Below are 20,310 nucleotides of genomic sequence, written 5' to 3'. Positions count from 1 at the left end.
ATAAATAAGTCGACTCCCCTCCTGAAAAAAGTGAGTTTACACCGTACAGCACGGTGAACTCATTTTTTTCAAGAGGGGAGTCGACTTATCGGACGTCTAAACGAGTGTGGGACAGCAAACGTATGTCGTCTTATCCAGTGGTGATGAGTTAAACGGTGTCGGGTAAACCTGAGTTTTTTAACATTAATGTCCATGTAAGTCGGCCGGGACCACAGAAAATTGACTACTTAACCGATGGTGTCGAGTTATACCTATTTCGACTTATGCGGACTGGACTGTATACAGTTGCTAAATAATTGAAATTAAAAATAAAATGTTTTATTAAATTAATCCACAACCGTAAATCTACGTGGCTTTGAAAAAAATAAAAAATAAAAAGCCATTATTTATTGAACCACGTACAAAAGTATATATTTACTGAATTTATCTCTTAATAAATTTCCTGGACTTTATAAAATATTAAAAAGATCAGAAATTATTTTTATAACAAAATCACATAACAGATAGTGCCACACACGATCCTATTTAAGGTGGAGCCGCGTTTCTTTATGCAGCGCTCGAGAGGCGCTTTACAGCGAACACACTGAACCAGGTTTCTAATTGGCCAACACTGCTCGTGACGTCATTTCGCTACACTCTCGCTGCATAAAGAAACGCGGCCTATATCATAGTTAAAAACACAAAAGTTATCTAAATATATATAACTCAAAGGTGACTGACTGACTGACATAGTGATCTATCAACGCACAGCCCAAACCACTAGACGGATCGGGCTGAAATTTGGCATGCAGGTAGATGTTATGACGTAGGCATCCGCTAAGAAAGGATTTTGATCAATTCTACCCCCAAGGGGATAAAATAGGGAATGAAAGTTTGTATGAAACTTTGTATGAAAGTTTGTATGAAACCGATCCGGCTGAGACTTTGCATGCATAAAGCTACTATAACGTAGGGATCCCCTAAGAAAGGATTTTGCTAAATTCCACCCCTGAGGGGATAAAATAGGGGATGAAAGTTTGTATAAATCTTCTTAGATTTTCGACTGATTGAACTGAAATTAAAGATTGCAGCTACTATGACGAAGACGTCCGCTTAAATAGGATTTTGATAAATTCAACCCCCATGGAGATAAAATAAGGGATGATGGAGGATGTAAATGTATTAGTTTGAACCTATCAGTACCTAATGGAACGAATAAATTAAGACGAACAAAATAATTTTAGTTCTAAATGTTGACAATAGATGGCGTTAGTAGGTTTTGTCGGTTAGCTTTTTTTAAAATGGCTAAAGAAAATCTGAACGTTAATGGAGAAGTTGAAGAATGTACTGTCGTCCCTATTGTTGGTGACGGTGCATGTTTGTTTTGTGCTCTCTCTTATTTAATGTACGGAACACAAGATAGAGCGATGGAGGTGCGTTCAGAAATTGTCAGATATGTGGTTAATGACTGGAGAAAGTTTTCAATTATGACCCACGACAGGAATGGTGATAACTACGTAACACCTGACGAATATTTTGCTGATATGATGAAAAATGCTACTTATGGCGGATTTTGTGAGTTAATAGCAGCAGGATTAATATTCCCATTTAAGTTTGAAGTTTATAGAAACGGTCTCATATATATACGGAATCTGGATCTAACGACTATCCGGTAAGGCGATTACGATTCAGCCAAGATTTGTCCAGTGGGCATTTTGATGCCTATCTTCCCATAGCAGCACAGAAAATTACTCGGCGTCGTATGGAGGTAGCTGTAGAAGAACATGATTTTGGAATTGATACACCTTCGCAACTTAAAGTTGATAAGGGTTGTCAGGAGGTACCTGTTTTAGAGCGTGAACATTCACCTATTGTATCTTCAATAAATTATGATGAAAAATTAATAAGAAGTTTATTGTCCCAATCTGAGTCTGTGACATTAATAGAAAAAAAGAAAAACAAACGTAGGGCAAGGTTTACTAATTACACACGAAAAAATCAAATAAAAAAGGCACAAAAAAAATATGGACAGACTCTACCTGAATCCCACCGTAAAGCTGTGTCTGAATATAAGAAAAAAAACCCTGATGTACAGAGGCAAGCTGTCGCCACCTACCAGGCTGCACACCCTGAAAAACACAGGCAAGCTGTCGCCACCTACCAGGCTGCAAACCCTGAAAAACATAGGCAATCTGCTGCACTATATCAGGCCAGGAATACCGATGTGCATAGAGTGATTCAGTCACGGTATAGAGAAAATGCAATTCAGCGTGTATGGAGAAGCAAGTTGCTTTCGGGTTTGGCGTATGACCCAGATATTGCTTATGGAACTGACAGCAGTGTAGTCTTAGGTTCTATGACGTACAAGTGTCAGTGGTGTAATGCCTTGAAGTAGAAAGATGAGACACCTGGCATGTGTTGTAGCGCCGGTAAAGTACAACTTGAGCCGTTTAAACAACTGCCTGAACCACTTTACAGTCTGGTTAATGATTTACACCCAAATCATGTACACTTCATGGATAATATCCGAAAATATAATGCCTGTTTTCAAATGACTTCCTTTGGTGGAAAACAAATAAAAGAAGGCGGTTTTTCACCAACTTTTAAAGTTCAAGGACAAGTCTATCATTTAATTGGAAGTATATTACCGGAACCTGGGCAGGATGCACAGTTTCTGCAAATTTATTTCGTCGGTGAAGATGATAGAGAAGCTAATATTCGATGTTCTAAATTTCCTGATTTGAGACCAAATTTAATCAAACAATTGCAGCTTATGTTACATGAGGTGAACCCATACATAAAAGATCTAAAAACAGCCATTGATAAAATATCGCCTTCAGAGTCATTCAAGGTCGTAATACATGCAGATAAAAAACCACAAAGAGAACACAGAGGCAGATTTAATGCACCAACGGCAAATGAAGTGGCTGTTGTATTGGTAGATCAGCATTTTGACCGAAGAGACATTATTCTCGAAAGCCGAAGTAACTCACTTCAGCGTATCAGTGAGATACATCCAGCTTATGACGCGCTGCAGTACCCGTTGATGTTTTGCTGGGGGGATGATGGCTATTCAATCAACATACCACAATGCGATCCCACAACTAAGTTGCCCTTGAAAAAAACAGTCTCTGCTGTAAGTTTTTATTCATACAGAATAATGATCAGAAAAGGAGAAGATAACTTTTTGGTTAAATATCGCGCTCTTTTTAGTCAATATTTGGTAGATGAATACGCAAAAATAGAAACTGAAAGACTAAACTACATAAAAAACAATCAAGCCAAATTGCGCGCAGATAATTATATTCATTTAAAAGATGCAATTGGACGGCAAGATACTGAAGCAAATCAGCTGGGACAAATGGTAGTACTTCCATCATCTTTTACTGGTGGACCAAGATACATGCACGAAAAAACGCAAGACGCCATGACCTATGTTAGACATTACGGTCGTCCCGACCTTTTTATTACTTTTACATGTAACCCACGCTGGAGTGACATAAATGAGCACTTACTTTCAGGACAAAAATCTCATGATCGATACGATATTATTTCGCGTGTCTTTCGATTAAAGGTAAAAAAGGTCATGGATTTGTTGATAAAAGGAAAAATATTCGGTGAAGTGAGATGCTATATGTATTCGACGGAATGGCAAAAGCGAGGTCTTCCGCATATTCATATACTTTTATGGCTTCAACATCGCATCACTCCGGATCAAATTGACAATATTATTTGTGCTGAAATACCTAACCCCGATCGTGATCCTGAGCTTTACGAAATTGTTAAAAGTAATATGATACATGGCCCCTGTGGAAGTTTAAACCGAAATTCTCCATGCATGAAAGATAATTCGTGCAGCAAACGTTATCCTAAGGCTCTTATTAAGGAAACTCAAACCGGTGATGATGGTTATCCGCAGTACAGGAGACGTTCTCTGGATGACGGTGGATTCTCTGTCAATATCAAGGGTGTTACAATAGATAATCGTTGGGTGATTCCTTATAATCCAGTGCTATTAAGAACATGTAACGCTCACGTGAACGTAGAGTATTGCCATTCAGTGAAGTCAATCAAATACGTTTGCAAATATGTTAATAAAGGGTCAGATCAGGCTACGTTTACTTTAGAGAACGGGAAGGATGGGAAGGATGAAGTTACAACCTACGCAAGTGGTCGATATATAAGTTCAGCTGAAGCAGTTTGGCGAATCCTTGAATTCCCAATACATGAGCGTTTTCCACCTGTAGTGCACCTTGCTGTCCATTTTCTAAATGGACAGAGAATTTATTTTAATGAGCAGAACTTGTGCGACAAATTGAGTAGTCCTCCTACAACTACACTCCTCTCCTTTTTCGATCTGTGTAACGTGGATGACTTTGCAAAAACATTGCTATACTCGGAAGTCCCTGTGTATTACGTTTGGAACAAGCGATCGTTTCAGAGAAGGAAGAGAGGAGTGAATGTTGAAGGATGGTCAGGGGTCAAAAAAGAATACGTTCTAGGTAGGGTTTATACTGTTCATCCAAACAATACAGAATGCTACCACCTTCGAATGCTTCTACATGAGATCAGAGGCCCAATTTCATTTGAAGCGTTGAAAACTGTAGATGGTCACTTACATCCCACTTTCCAATCCGCGTGCAAGGCTCTAGGTCTACTCGAAGATGATCGGCATTTGGATTCAGCTCTTGAAGAGGCAGCACTTTGTCAAACACCGCATATGATTCGAGAGCTTTTTGCTATCATTTTATTGTTCTGCCAGGTTTCCGACCCCTTATGTCTTTGGGAAAAATACAAAGAATACCTTTCTGAAGACTTTAAAAAACAACTGGAAAGGCAAGGTGACGTGGATGTAGAGCACTCATCGGACCTGATATTTAACAAATGCCTGTCGGTATTAGAGGATGCCGTATTATCATTAGGCGGCCGTCCTCTTAAAGAGTATGGATTACCTCAGCCAATAACATCAATACATTTTGAAAATAGAGAGTACGTGAAGGAGACCAGTTACGATACAGTGGCCTTAGAAGACGCAGTAAGAAAAAATGAAGCATCCTTGAATGACGAGCAACAGGAAGTTTACAATAAAATTATCACAAGTGTAGATGCAAATGACGGTCGAATATTCTTCTTAGACGCTCCAGGTGGAACTGGTAAAACCTTCCTTATTAATTTACTTTTGGCGAAAGTAAGAAGTACTCACGGCATTGCCCTGGCTGTGGCGTCGTCCGGCATAGCTGCTACATTACTCGAAGGTGGTCGAACTGCTCATGCTACTTTTAAGTTACCACTCAATTTAATCACTGCCGAGACTCCCATTTGCAACATCTCCAAACAAAGTAATTTTGCTGAAGTTTTAAAGAGTACAAAAATAATCGTGTGGGACGAAATAACGATGGCTCATAAAGGTGGTATTGAAGCCTTAAACAGATCACTAAGGGATATAAGGGGTAATACAAAATTAATGGGTGGCGTAACAGTTTTGCTGGCCGGAGACTTTCGGCAGACTCTACCAGTCGTGCCAAAAGGAACCAGAGCTGACGAAGTAAAGTCATGCATTAAGAAATCTAATTTGTGGCCCCAGGTTAATATTCTTAAGCTCTCTAAAAATATGAGAGCACATTTGGGCGGGGATGAGTCTGCTGGTAGATTTTCAGATCTCCTTTTTAAAATCGGTAATGGTGATTTTCCATCGTTTGATGGAATGATAACCATCCCGGAAGAATTGTGCACAGTTGTTACTACGGTTCAAGAATTGCTGTCTAAAGTTTATCCAGACATTATTCATATACATGACAAGCCTATTGAATGGTTATGTGAGCGTGCCATACTTACTCCAAAGAACGATCAAGCAGCAGCTATCAACGATATCCTGCTCATGTCGTTTGAGGGCGAAGAAAAGGTCTATACTTCGATTGATACTGTGGTCAATACAGATGACGCTACTAATTACCCTGTAGAATTTTTAAATTCATTGAAACCGCCAGGTTTGCCTTATCATAAGCTTATTCTGCGTGTGGGCACTCCAATTATGTTGTTGCGAAATTTAAAACCACCAAAACTTTGTAACGGTACGAGACTGCAAGTGAAAGCGTTACATCGCAATATAGTGGAAGCCACTATATTAACTGGGTGTGCGAAAGGGGAAACTGTATTTATACCACGAATCCCATTAATACCTAATGATATCCCGTTCGAATTTAAACGATTACAGTTTCCCCTAAAAGTCTGCTTTGCCATGACAATAAACAAGTCTCAGGGGCAAACTCTCAAATTTGCGGGTATTGACTTGAGAGAACATTGCTTCTCTCATGGACAGTTTTATGTTGCTTGCTCACGAGTGAGTTCACCCAATAGCTTGATAGTTTTAGCGCCTAATGACAGATTAGTTAAGAATATTGTGTACAAAGAAGTTTTGTAGGCCCTAATTTTTTACACATGCTAAACAAAAGTAAAGCCGCAAAAACTATACCTAATTAATAATAATACTTCTTAACGCGAGCGAAGCCGCGGGCAAAAGCTAGTTTAATATATAAGTCACTTTGATTAACGTTTACGAAACTAAATTATAACGCGCATATTTCATATAACCAACGTCCAATGACGTCAGATAACAGCTTTTAAAATGGCGTCGGATAAACGAAATATTGCGAAATTTAGAAAAAATTGCGCTGTCGGTCAATCGGAGAATACTGGACGAACGAGAGGAATGATTTGTTCTAGTTTTGGAGGTGGCGACGTTCGATTATAGAAAATCTTGCTTCTAACCCCTTGTGGAGAATGGAAACGGAAGGCGGAGGGTGGTAGGGAGTAGGGTTTCTGAAACGGGATCCCGGCTGTTTTTTTTACCCCGGGAAATTTTTCTCATCCCGGGAAATCCCGCAATTTTTTAAAAGTTCACTTTTTTCTTATTTTGTGTTAAGATTGAAGAAATTTTACAAATAGAAAGTATAATTAACTCATAAACTGTCAGAATGCCGGAATGCATTTATATTTAATTTAAGCCTGTGTTACTGATGGTGCAGCTGTAATGGTGAAATTTGGAAGGTTAATTGAATGTGAGCATCAGTTATGTTATGCACACGGAATTCATTTAGCGGTATGTGATGTTTTGTACCAAAAGTCAACCACTTCAGTAGCAGTCCCTCTTTCTGAAGAAATTCAAACTGAAGATGAAGAGCGCAATGATGATATTGAGAAAGATGAAGAAGACTTTAGTTATAGTATTGATTTTGAAAGTGTTTTGTGTGAGCGTTTGGCTGAAGATCCTTTCGATATAGATATTTCATTTGAATTACATGACACACTAGGTAATGAAATAGTCTGTTCTCAAATCATTAATAAGGTTAGAAAAATAGCAAAATTTTTTCGCAAATCACCTTTAAAGAATAACATCTTACAAAAATACGTTGAACAGGAACATGGGAAAAATTTGCACTTATTTCTGGATTCCAAAACCCGATGGAATAGCCTTTTAGCCATGTTAGAGCGATTTATTAAAATAAGATCATCCATATCGAAAGCAATCATTGACTGTAATAAAGATACGGACAATTTTGATCTTGACAAACAAGAAGTTACTGTAATTCGTGACATCGTGGCATCACTGCAGCCATTAAAAGCTGGAGCAGAAAAGCTTGGCAACAGAGGATCGACTTTACTTTCATCGGAAGGTATTTTTTCTTTTATTATAAATGAGTTAAATCAACTAAACACACCTTTTTCAAGAAGACTAAAAGAGTCGTTTATTCGACGCATAGCAGAGAGAAGAAATGTAAAACTGACTGGCCTCATACAATATCTCAATAGTGGAAAGAATTATGGAAAAGTTTCAACTTTCCCAAGTGAAAAAAGTTTGCCAGCCTTACCAACCAAGACTATGTTAATTTTATCAGCAAAACAGATGTTAGATCGTCTTTTTGAAGTATCTACTGATTCTACTTCCGGTGATACAGATCAACTACCAGATGTCGCAAGCTCATCTGCAATGACTTTAGCTGAAAAGCTTGATGCTGCTATCAAAGAAGCTGAGATAGACAGATCAAGAAAAGTGGACAACAAAAGCAGTACTGAAACGCGTCTCGAGAACGAAATAGAAATCTTTGAGGCTACAGGTGAAAAAACACACATCATCTGTCTTCTGTTAAATGCGTTAAAAACGATTCCACCCACATCGATTGAATCAGAAAGGGCATTCTCGGCAGCAGGACTTTTTATTACCAAATTAAGAACCAGATTGAGTGATCGGAGTATCGACCATCTTTGTTTCTTAAAATCTCATTATAAAAATTTACAGTAATATTTGTATTATGTTTTATTTAAATAAAAAATATCATTTTCTAAGTTAGAAGTTTGATCAAAGTTCAGTTTTTTTTCTTTAAATTTTTAACTCAATTCGTAGGCAATTTTTGTTATAAGCAGTTTCGAACAAACTTTAACAAATTTTTTTTTATTTGTGAATTTTCTACGTAATTCAAAGGTATTTTTAATACATATTTTACACATCATTATTAATACGATTTTGGAGGTTGTAGAACACTTAAATTACTTTAAAAAATGAAAAATAATGATATCATTCGATTTCAAGATATTTTTTATATTTTAAAAATAATTTATTATATCCCGGGATTTCCCGGGATCCCGGGAAACAGTTCACTTTTATCCCGGAATCTCGGGACAAGCAAAAGACCGGGAAATAAGAAACCCTAGTAGGGAGTTTCTCGATCCCAATCCGTCATCATTCGGGGGATAGAAATGTAGAAAATGCAGAAATTTAGCCTTAAAGTTCAAAAAGAATCCATTACGTCAATCGCATTCGAATTCGTTACGCGCTTTCTAATCTCCATAGAAACGGCAATTGTTGCCGTTTCTATGAAAACGCACATTAGCGAGGTTGAGGCCGAAGTTTTAAGCGCGAAAACGTGTACGTCAGACGTTCAGCGCCGCTTTCCTGTAAGCCTAGAAGGTTGACAATGGCGTTTAGAATGTCGAGCATGATTCCACTGACTTTTCAAACGCCATTGTCAAACTTCTAGGCTTACAGGAAAGAGGCGCTGAACGTCGGGCTTACACGTTTTAGCGTTTAAAACTTCCGCCTCAACCTCGCTATTGTTGCAACACGATTTTGCGTCACTTTGAACGTTTTTCGCTTGCCGAACGGGCGTGTGCGCTCTTTGCTCTGGTTTTCGCTTTGTTTTTTGCCTTTTTTCAGGGTTCTTTGCTACCCGAACGTGGTTTTAAGAAGACTATTGAACGCCGACATTACACCAAGTAAGATTTTAATTAGAATTTTGCTAGCTGTAAGATTTTATTTTCGTTTCGTTTAGTCGAACTTCCGGAGACGACATCGGCCGGCATATTTGCGTTTAAATCTTGTGAATTACCATCCGAAACGACCTTCAAACGAGCCGCCACATTGGAAAGTGACCGAAGCGCCGAAAACGGATTAAGTATTTGCTCATTTTCGTAATTAATTCATTTATATTTTATAAACATTGTCAAAGAATAAGGTTTATTTACAGAAATTCAATTAAAAATTATTTAATACTAACTTTAAATACGAATTTCATCGTAATTTTAACTAAAATATACTCTGGTAACATTGATGGACGGAGACCGTATTCTGAAACATGGGATGTTTCTTCGACAGGTCAAAAATTTCGTCCTTTGACCTCCGACTTCTCTATGCAATTTATGCATTAGTTACAACGCTTCTCAATGGCTTATTTTGCCAGAATTAAATTGCCTGCAAACATAGCTAATGCTAATACACTTAACAGTTATCTAGACAGGCTGGACACAAAGAATTCTTTTCCTTAGGCTTTTTGTCTCTTTTCACAAAGTGGTCTTTTCTGAGTGCAGTCGATCTTCCACACTTACGTAACCCTCTGCCAATGCTTTGTGCCACTTAAACTGTGGTGGGTGAAGCCCCCCATGTAATTATGTATGTATTATCGTATTTTATAAGTTAACATTAACATTGTTCCACTAACCCCATCGTCTATGACTTTTCACTAATTTTCTAAAATATTTTTCTCATGGCGAGTTTTGGGCGAGTGCGAGGTCACTCATCCCTTGTCAAAGGAGAGGGGGACGATTTGCGGCATTGGCGAGGGAACGGCGGGAAGAAGAACACGTGTAGAGAGGGAGCGGATTGCCGATGAAGAAAAGAACAAGAGAGGGAAATCCAGAGTTGTGTGAAAGGACTGTGTTATCAAGAAGTGAAGTAGTTCTTTTTATTTAGATGTTTCGTCCCACCGGAGGAGTCCCAAGTAGTCAGGTTTCGTCTTTCATTAATCGTAATAGGCCTCTTAAACTCGCCAAACAAAGAAAGGGGTGGGCTTCTTAAAATATAACCATCTTATATTTCCTTTCTTAATCTAACTAACATTAGTTATAACCTAGTTTAAGTAGATTTAATTAGTATAGTAGCGCGATTAAAACCGATTGTAAACCAACCGCCTTCGCGTTTGAATGTTCAATCCGGACTACCCGCATTGTACACAAAGGAAAAATTAATCAGCTTAGATTTTTGTAATCCGCGTCAATAAACGAATAAAATTGTCTTTACTGTTACTTATTTGTAATACGTGTGCAATCCGTGAGATTATTCACATAACGTGGTTTTCTTTAACCCGTCACACCACAAAACATTCGTTTCCCGAATGGCGAGTTGGGCTGTGGGCACGTTTCGCTTCTTCTTACGTTTGTCTTGTGTTTCGGTCGACTCGTTGGCAATTTCTTTGCACGAAACCCTTTTTAATGCCGTCGTTGCGTTTATGTGACGTACACGTTAGGGTAAATTGCTCTAGAACGAAATACTTGTTACGACTTGGGCTCGAGTGCCTTTTTCGCATGGCTACGTGCGGCGTGTCATTAATTTTCTCTCGTACAAATACAAATTACACGTAAGAGAGTTACTTCGTTCCGGGTCGGTAGTCTCTACTGCAAATACAGTTGCAATTTCCGGTAGGATCTAATGCGAGCTATCCGAATTCCGATTCGTCGTGAGTATAATCTTGAACTTCTGCGTTAAGTATATCCGAATCCCATTAATATATGTATATTTTGTTTCTTTACAGAATGAAGGACTGGCAGTTTTGGCGGTGGCTGCGGCCCAAGAAGATGAAGAAGTGTGAAGGGCGTTCTCCTTCCGCAATGGATGAAGAGAGGGCCATTTCCCTCTTTGAGCGGGGAGAGGAACTCTTCACGGGAACGACTTCAGGAATAGAAGGTGTCGACAGCATTCTCTGTTCCGCGTTGAACAGAGAGGAGGCATTTCGCTGTTTGGACTTGTTCCGAAAAATGAAATGTCTCCATGTTGATGACATCATCTTTGCCGCACTGGGAGGGGAGGAATGTTTCGATCATTCCTCCTTTTCCAACGAGTGGGATCCTCTCGTTCGGTGTGGGCAAGGATGCAAAGGAAAAAACGTCACTTCGCAAGAGATGTGAACGACTTTTTCCTTTGCTATTTCTGAAGTAACATTTAAATTTAAGGTTTTAGTTTCAATTTACTAACGTAGGATAAAAAGGCAAGAGGTTTTTTAGTTTTTTTCCCTCTTGTCGTACTAACATTTAAACTAAAGCCTTAAATTTAATTTACTAACCTCTGATGTAAGAAGGCAAGAGGTTTTTTATTTTTTATTTTTTCCTATTTAATCCTTACCGGATTAGACACTTTTCACCCGGACTCGACATCCGGCCGACCTTTCTTCCCAAACAGCTGTTATGAGGATTGTGCTTCCGGTTAGAGTTAGGTTAGGCTAGGCTAGGTCAGGTCCTTCGCCCTTCTCATAACACTGTTCGGGAAGAAAGACTGTTTGATAAAGGTAATAATGTTGAGCTTAGGTAATAAATGAACTTTTCGCTTTCTCGCTGTCTTTGTGTTTTCTAGAAACATTTGGGAGAGGGATAAGAATTTCCCTCCCCAACTTTACCACGAAGAGGACGAAGCGGCCGTTTATCGTACAAGCGAATATTTGCCGAAATCTCCGATGGTAAGAACTCTTTCAGTTTCTTTCTTTACATATCTTATTCTCGTATCATAATTTGCCGTTTTTCTGTTTTTAGACACGCCGAAAGATGTTCTTCGATCACACACATGCACACACGGATACAACATCACTGTACGCGAAGATATACACCGTCTAACCTTTACTCGAATTCTCGCACTCACGCACTTACACTTCAAGCACAGCCTCGTTTTCTGAAATTCGACACAATGAAACAACCCGAACACTCGCTTCTCACAAATCCAACTCCTGGGTCCTCGTCCCGGGAAGTGGAAACGCCAATTTTAAAGATTAAAACGCTTTAAATTGGCGGCCGAAGGGGCTCTGGTAATCACACATCTTGCATGGATTAAATGGAATTTTACACATTCGCATCAATAAACGCTTTGTGATGAATTTTTCTGTTATTAAATCTCTGTAAATTTATCATGGTAACAAATTATTCGCACACAAATCTCGCTCGTATTTCAGTACTGCTAACTCTTACCTAAGATCATCAATTGAAGATCTTCGTGCTCATCGTATATTTCATCACACTTGCAATATGGCAGCTGGTGATTTTTTGTTTTGGTGTGTTTATGGAGGGCGGTTTTAATCTTCAACAGCCCGAAATCGATCTCAGAGCGGTAGATTGAAGTCTTAACAGCTCAAACATCCAGCCGTCACTTTGTTATACTAGGTGTTGAAAGTATAACATGTAGCGATACATCCACATAAACGGTTTCAGACCAACTAAAAACAATTTATGTGCAGGACACCTGCACATAAATTGTTTTTAGTTGGTCTGCAATGTACCATATCTCTGACTTTTTTCGGTGAGAAATTGATATCTGATGTACACCATTTCGTTCACGACTCATTTTAGGAACTTAAGTATAACATGCATTGAGGGCGTTTTGTATTTAATAATAACTGATGAAATTTGATCTAATAATCTAGTGTTTTATATTAGGAGTCACGGCAGTGACTCCCTGGCAAGTAAAAAAGTGATTATGTGAGGCTCTGGATGGGTCCGAACCTCACTGAAATTCGCGTTAAAATCATTTATTTTTAGGAAAAATATATTTTTTTAGAGGAAAAAAAAAATAGAAGTTAGAAATAGTTTTTCTTAAAGAAAACGACGCGAACTTTTAAACAATAGAACAATGGGGAAACGTAGATCGTCTATCTCCGAGTGGGAATCGAATTAAACTTCGATTTTGACCTCTCCCGCGCCCCGAAAGGTTTCGAATTGTCACCGGGTGACGAGGAGAGACCAATCGGAAAGCGGAATCGGAGGAAAACAGATAAAACTTTAGAATTCAAGGATGCGAGGGCTTCTTCTCCCGAAAGTTGCAAGTGACGGATCTATTGTGTGTGTGTCTGGTGCCCATCTTCGTCTCCGTCTCCCGATCTCGGATCGACATCTTTCCCTCAACGGAAGTTGACCGCATCGTCCTGGAGTAGTCGAGACGTCGAGGGAACTGACCATTCGCGACCTAGGGACACCCCTTCAAAATGAGACTATATTCGAAAGGAGAAGAAGACCCAGAGGCTGCTGCCGACCTAGAACTTCCAAGATCGCGGAAATCTTGTAAGCTTCTTTCGTGTCAAATAAACGGTTTCTTGTAATCCAGGGGCGGAGTAAGGCCTAGGCACGTGCCTAGGGCCCGTAATTTTTGGGGCCCGAAAATTAGGTTTTTTAATTTTTATAATTAAGTTTTATTTTTATTTAACAGAAAAACATGATATTCATAATTATTGTTGAAACGTATCCAAATTATGCCGAATCGTTGATTGATAAAGTCGACAAGTGTGGACGAGCGTTCCCGTGCTTATGCATCCACGCCCGCGAGTGTCGATGTGTGTAAATACGATCGAGCCTTTACTATGCACGTGTTTAAAAAGTCAAACGTAGCTATTTAAAATCAGTGTCTCCTGAACGTATTGCATCTTATGTGAGTTGTGATCGAAAATTGTGCAATTAAGACTTAAGTACCTAGACTTGATTGCAAATAGATTGTTTTAGATTTATAGTTAATACTTTCTGGAATTCCTAAAATAAAAATGTAAGTTTTTATAAAAGTATTACATTATTTAATTAAAATAATATATAATATAAAATACCACAAATTGTGATTTTGTTTGTGATTGTGATATTGAGTAAAAATAAATTTAATTGAAGATCATTTTCTTCTTTCTTTTTAGTACGTGGTCTTTAAAATGAGTTCCTATAAACATTTAAGTGGAAGTGAAAAAAGAAAACGAAAAGCAGATCGAGATAAAGTGGCAAAACAAATGAAAAGATCGTTGGACAAATTTTTAACTGTAGATGGAGAACAATTACAACAATCGTCATCATTTTCACAAATTTCACCTGCTCAAACTCCAGAAACATCATTTGTGTCCGAAACTATTCTGCAAAAAGACCAGCAGGAGAAACCAAGCAATTCCGTTTGTGAAGATGAAACAAAAGGAGAAAATATAAATTTAAAATCATCTCAAAGTAATGATGAAACTAAGAGTTTTGTAAACGATATTGCATTATGGCCAGAATACTTAACAGACGCCATGCGAGAGTATTATATAAAAAATCCACCAAAATCAATAAATGGATCTTTGGAATCATCTTCTATTCGATGCAACGAAGGGTCAAAACAAATCACAAGAAAATTAACTATTGCCTCCTTCTTCAGAACTATTAATAGCGAGGAAAAAGTTAAAAGAGATTGGTTGGCTTTTACTGAAACCAACAACTTATTGTACTGTTACGTCTGTAAATTATTTTCCAAGCAAACAACGCTAATGACAAAAGGGACGAATGATTGGAAAAATGTACATAAAAAATTGTCAGAGTATGAAAACTCCAGTGACCACATTAACTCCATTTTAATTTTTATAACAAGATCTAAAATTACCGGACGCATTGACACTGAACTGGAAAAACAAATTATAAATGAAAAAAAATATTGGAGGGAAGTACTTAAACGTGTGGTAACGACAATCAAATTTATTTCTTCATACTCTTTAGCGTTTCGTGGTAAAAATGAAGTGTTTTTTAGTGAAAATAATGGTAATTATATAGGTGCTTTGGAATATTTATTCGAGTTCGATCCATTTTTGCGGGAACACATGAAAAAATATGCAAACTGCGGCACCGGTACTATAAACTATTTTTCGTCTACAATATGTGATGAATTTATTTCTATTATATCGAAAGATTTACAACTCACAATAGTGAACGAAATAAAGGAAGCCAAATTTTACTCTCTAATTATTGATTCAACACCTGATATATCTCACGTAGATCAGCTGACCGTCATTATTTGCTATGTTCTTCCAAGTGGTATAAAAGAAAGATTTTTGGGATTTCTATCTATATTTTCTCATACGGGTGAAAAGTTGGAGAAAGTTATTTTAGAATTTTTAAATAATATAGATTTAGACATCACTAACTGTCGGGGACAGAGTTATGATAATGCGTTTAATATGTCAGGTAAATATAAGGGACTCCAATCCAGAATAAAACAACATATTTTTTCTGCCCATTTTATACCATGCGCAAATCATTCATTAAATTTAATTGGAAACGCTGCTGCCGAAAGTTGCATGGAAATGACCACTTTTTTCAATATCGTTCAGGAATTGTACGTATTTTTTTTCAAGTTCTACACATAGGTGGAATGCATTACAAAAATTTTGTAAGAGCAAACACTTGAGTATTAAACCTATTTGTGACACCAGGTGGTCTGCTCGTTCCGATGCTGTGAAATCCTTAAAGGAAAATTATGAAGAAATTAAACATTGTTTACGTCATTTTTCCTCAAACAAAGATGAAAAACCATTAACAAGGTCCGAAGCTGCCGATTTACATAAAAAAACTTGATACATTTGAGTATGTACTGTTACTTACTATATGGGAAAAGATTTTAGAGAGAATAGATGCTTCAAACAAGACTCTTCAACAAAAAGACGAATACCTAAATACAGCAGTTTTAATATATGATTCATTGATAGATTTCATACAAACTGTTAGAGATGATTTTGACAATTTAGAAAAAGAAGCAGAAAAAGTTAAAGATATTGCATATACTAATGATAACAAACGGCAGAAAATACGAAAACTATTTCATGATGAAATTCCAGAACATGAAATAAGATTCAGTGGCAAAGAACATTTTAAAGTTAATAATTTTTTTTGTTGTATGCGATTCTTTAATTAGCAACATTAAAAAAAGATCTGAGGGACATAAAACTATTAACGATAAATTCAAAACAATTTTTCATAATAGTGATGTTAGTGACTTCAATAGAGGAATTAAAATGTTATGAACAAGATTTAAACCTAGCAGAACTGAAAAATGAAGTATTACAATTTAAGACTTTTATAAGTAAAGAAAATATTATTTCGCCTGTATCCATATGGTCATTTATTCAGGAAAATAATATTATTTCAACATTCCCTAATTTAAACATAATTCTGAGAATTTATTTAACCCTTCCAATAAGCAATGCAAGCGGTGAAAGATCATTCTCAGTAATGGCCAGAATAAAAAATTTTTTAAGATCCACGTTAGGCCAACAAAAATTAAATAGTTTATCATTACTTTATATAGAAAAAGAGTTATTAAATAACTCTATTAATTATGACAAACTAATTGACGAGTTTGCAGAATTAAAAGTGAGAAAAAAGGCAATATAACTAATCAATCTGGGTATATTTGTTTCAGTATTATTGTTTGTTTTAATAAATTATGTTTATTTAATTTTTGTACATGTATATTATTTTTTTCCTTTTTTTTCTTGGAATCCGATAATTAAATAGAACTACATACTATATGCTTTAAAACCAAACTACCAAAAGCAAAGTGTGTCATGACTGAAAAATAGGCCCGGAATTACAATGTTGCCTAGGGCCCGCTTTAGCCTTAGTCCGCCACTGTTGTAACCGTAGAGTCTGTCTCAGTGCCGATCGCCCACATACTACCCTTCGCGACCGCTCGACCCTCTTGACATGATCAGCACCCAGTCGGTAAACTCCACAATTACATATACAGGAATAAAAGTTGCCGATTTTCGGGGATCGATATTTCCGCCCCAAACACCTATGGTAATTTCGAATATCTCGTCTCGTTCGAAAGAAAATTAAGAATTAAGAACAATTAATAAAATAATGTGCAAACTTTCAAGATTTTCTATAAAGCGGTTGCTGAAATATGAGCAATCGAAAAGTGCAAAAATCTCCAAAAAAGCTGTATTTTCTTTTCATTTTTTTTCATCTGGAACTGCATACGCCCATAGAGAAAAACCACTGTGTCCAGAAAGCTTAAATCTTAAGCTTCAGCTTCTCTCGTTATCAGTGAGGTACTGGTGGCCGGATGATGAGTGACAAATTCGACATATCCAGAACGAAACTATACACAAAATTCTTGGGGTGTTTTTCCTTAGAGTAAATACGATCTGAGAGGAATATAAATAAACAATTAACTTTTTGATTATTAACAAACTATCATGTACAAGATTTCAAACAACATAATTTGCCATTTATATTTTGAAGATGACATTGTGGTTGTACGCCTTATTTTGTATATTGTTGTATATATTATTCTTACTATTTGTTCCATTTTTTTCCTCTTTGTTAGTTCTTTTGTCTCACTTCCTAAAAACTTCTTCCCCAACCCTTTCCCGTTCAAATGGTGGTGACCTAATTAAAAGACAAAGAAAAAGCGGTAGCCTGAGGGCTAAGTGTAGGACAAGACGTCACTTTTTGGCTTGGACGTTGGAGAGATATGACGTGTTGTGAAGACCTCCAGGTTGTTCTGGCATCGACTGGAGAACAAAGGAGACGAAAAGCCTAAGCTAGCATTCGAGAGGAATCCGAAATATATCCCGATATAAGGACCTCGAGAAGCTTATTGAGACAACCTGACAGATGTCTACAATCAATAATTTCTACAATTCAGAAAGTTAATAATCTAGCAATCCCCACCATCACCCGAAGATTGTCGACACTTTGAGTACCCATTCTTTTCTATCATCATATCATGCATGTCATACTTTGAAGATATGAAGAGTGTTTACGCACGAATGAAGTTTTTCTTAGCAAGTTCCTTTATGGATTCTGCTAGACCCACAGTAGGGCGGCCGGATGGTGAGGGGCGGATGATCTTCGAAAAATTCTTGTGTTTTTTTAACCCGTCCGGATTCGATTTCGGAACCTCAGAGCGGTATGATGACACCTTAAGCACTCGTCCATCCGACCTACTTATTAGATTTTTCGACCCATCTGGGTCATTTCCGGATCTCGCAGAGCGATAGACTAAAGCCTGATACTCACATGCGGAAACGGACGACGGAACGGCAAAATGACATCACTTTTGCCGTCGAGGCCGACGGAATACGAAGATGAAAATTTTCAACTTTTGCTATCGCACAAAGCGAAACGGCAAAAATTAGACCGATAGGAAGGCCGTTTAGCAATGTCGTCATAAAGATCACGTGGGACAATGGCATTCGAACTATGGCGGTGGGCAAGCTAAAAAGCTTTATTTGTACACTAATACGCTAATATATTTCATTTATACGTTATATTACTATCCGATTTAACACCTGATCTATTCTCACTAAACTTCTTAATGTGCTTTACTTTTGTAAAAAGTTGCCAACTAAAACACTTTACCATCAAAACGAAAAATAGTAATCAAATCTGAATAATTGGCAACACAAGCCAGTTAAATTATTAAATTACCATATATTGATACAAAAGGTGAACTTCCCCATGACATTTAAAAATCAGAATTATATAGTTAATGAATTTTGTTCATTTTTTAGTAACTGAATTATCACAGGGAAACACGTGAAATGCAATTAGATTCTTGTGTAGACAGATACGAGAGCAGTTCATCAGCAGGAAATTCTCAAGCTATAACCTCTAATGAGTACGCTTATTAAGAAATATATTACTTGAGGGATAAAACACAGATAAAACATTAAAAATGATTTCAATTATGTTCTTGTATGATTTTGCATCTTGCAAGCAACATGAACATAATTGAAGAACAGCACAGGAAGTTATCTTTTGTTGTCTGGCAGGAAGCAGTTCCGTTTAAGAAAGATGGACTTCCTGTAGACACAGAACAATTTTGGATTGGTGTGCTTCAGCATCATGCATTTAAAGAGCTTGCAACCTTTGCCCTTACTTGTCTGATGAACCCTATCAGCAATGCTGTAGTTGAAAGAGTATTTTCTCTCGTATCCTCTGTGAAAACAAAGGCAAGAAACAGAATGCAGCTAAATCTTCTTGATGCGATTGTTAGAATCAGAGCAGAATTACTGCTTTTAGGAAAATGTTGCAAAGACTTTTCTGCATCTCCAGAAATGCTAAAATACTTTTCAACAGACACAATGCATACCAAATGTCATTCAGGTGTGGAAGATAATGATCTAGATGTGGAGCTTTTCTTAAGATTTAATAAAAATATATTTTGCATTTGATTTGTATTGTATGTTCTTTTTATCCTTTTTGAATATTATATCCTATTTGAATATATCTTGTTTTTGCTCCAAAGTACTTTAGAACAAGAAAGCAATATGAAATTTGGTTTGGGTTTTTTTAAAATACTGATTGGCATTTTTTTTTTTTTTTTTGGCTTTTTTCCAGTACTGTTTGGCCTTAAACTAAGATTAGGAGTTGGCAACCTGGTTTGCTCATGGGTTCGCACCTCGCTCGGACGGGCTGGCCACGTGGAGTTTTCTGGGTTTTCTCCACGTCTATATCGCCTGAATAGGGGCCAGTTTCCCTTAAAAGACCTCCCGGAAGGCATTATTTCCCCGCGCGCGTGTGGTCATTCCATCTATAAGGCCGCTCATCGGACGCATAACCTCGCTCTCTCGGAGTATAGAGCCTATATGTGAACACTCCATATCAACCAATCAAAGACGGAAAAAATTTTCTAAGAGTGATTGGGTCACCGTTTTCCTCTAGCTACCGCTACGGGAGACCCAGGAATCCAAGCAACCACCCCAGGGATTTTTCATGCTCGATACGATGGGCTCTGTCTCACCACCCGGCTGCCCCATTGTGGGCCTGGCGGAACATATGGTTATAAAGTCCTACTTAATGTCACTATTGAAATGTATACTGTATATAGTCAACGTGACTATACGCCAAAGTACCCACACAGAGCAGTTAATATATAAAGTTAATAATTATTTCACAAATACGATTTTCTTTTAAAATTTATTTAAATAATTTTTAAATAGTCTTTCGAGCTGATGAAAGATTACATAAAATTATGATAAAACTTCTATATTTTATGTGTGAAAGAGGCGCCTCCTG

At 37.4% G+C, this 20,310-nt stretch overlaps 1 protein-coding gene and 1 long non-coding RNA gene across 2 annotated transcripts; both read left to right on the top strand.

The window, feature by feature from the left end:
- Positions 1–2,530: 2,530 nt before the first annotated feature.
- LOC136983296 (uncharacterized) lies at positions 2,531–6,400 on the top strand. Its single transcript, XM_067279995.1, has one exon. It carries the CDS (start codon positions 2,531–2,533, stop codon positions 6,398–6,400), a length of 3,870 nt encoding a protein of 1,289 aa, XP_067136096.1.
- A 5,416-nt stretch (positions 6,401–11,816) lies between these two features.
- Positions 11,817–12,389, top strand: LOC136983284 (uncharacterized). Its single transcript, XR_010882012.1, has 2 exons — positions 11,817–11,978; positions 12,052–12,389. It is a non-coding gene; the product is annotated as an uncharacterized lncRNA (long non-coding RNA).
- The last annotated feature ends 7,921 nt before the right edge of the window (positions 12,390–20,310 follow it).

The sequence above is a fragment of the Centruroides vittatus genome, unplaced genomic scaffold (genome assembly GCF_030686945.1).
Source record: "Centruroides vittatus isolate TY-2023 unplaced genomic scaffold, ASM3068694v2 contig_880, whole genome shotgun sequence".
Taxonomy (NCBI): domain Eukaryota; kingdom Metazoa; phylum Arthropoda; class Arachnida; order Scorpiones; family Buthidae; genus Centruroides; species Centruroides vittatus.
This window is presented reverse-complemented; position numbering and strand designations above follow the sequence as displayed.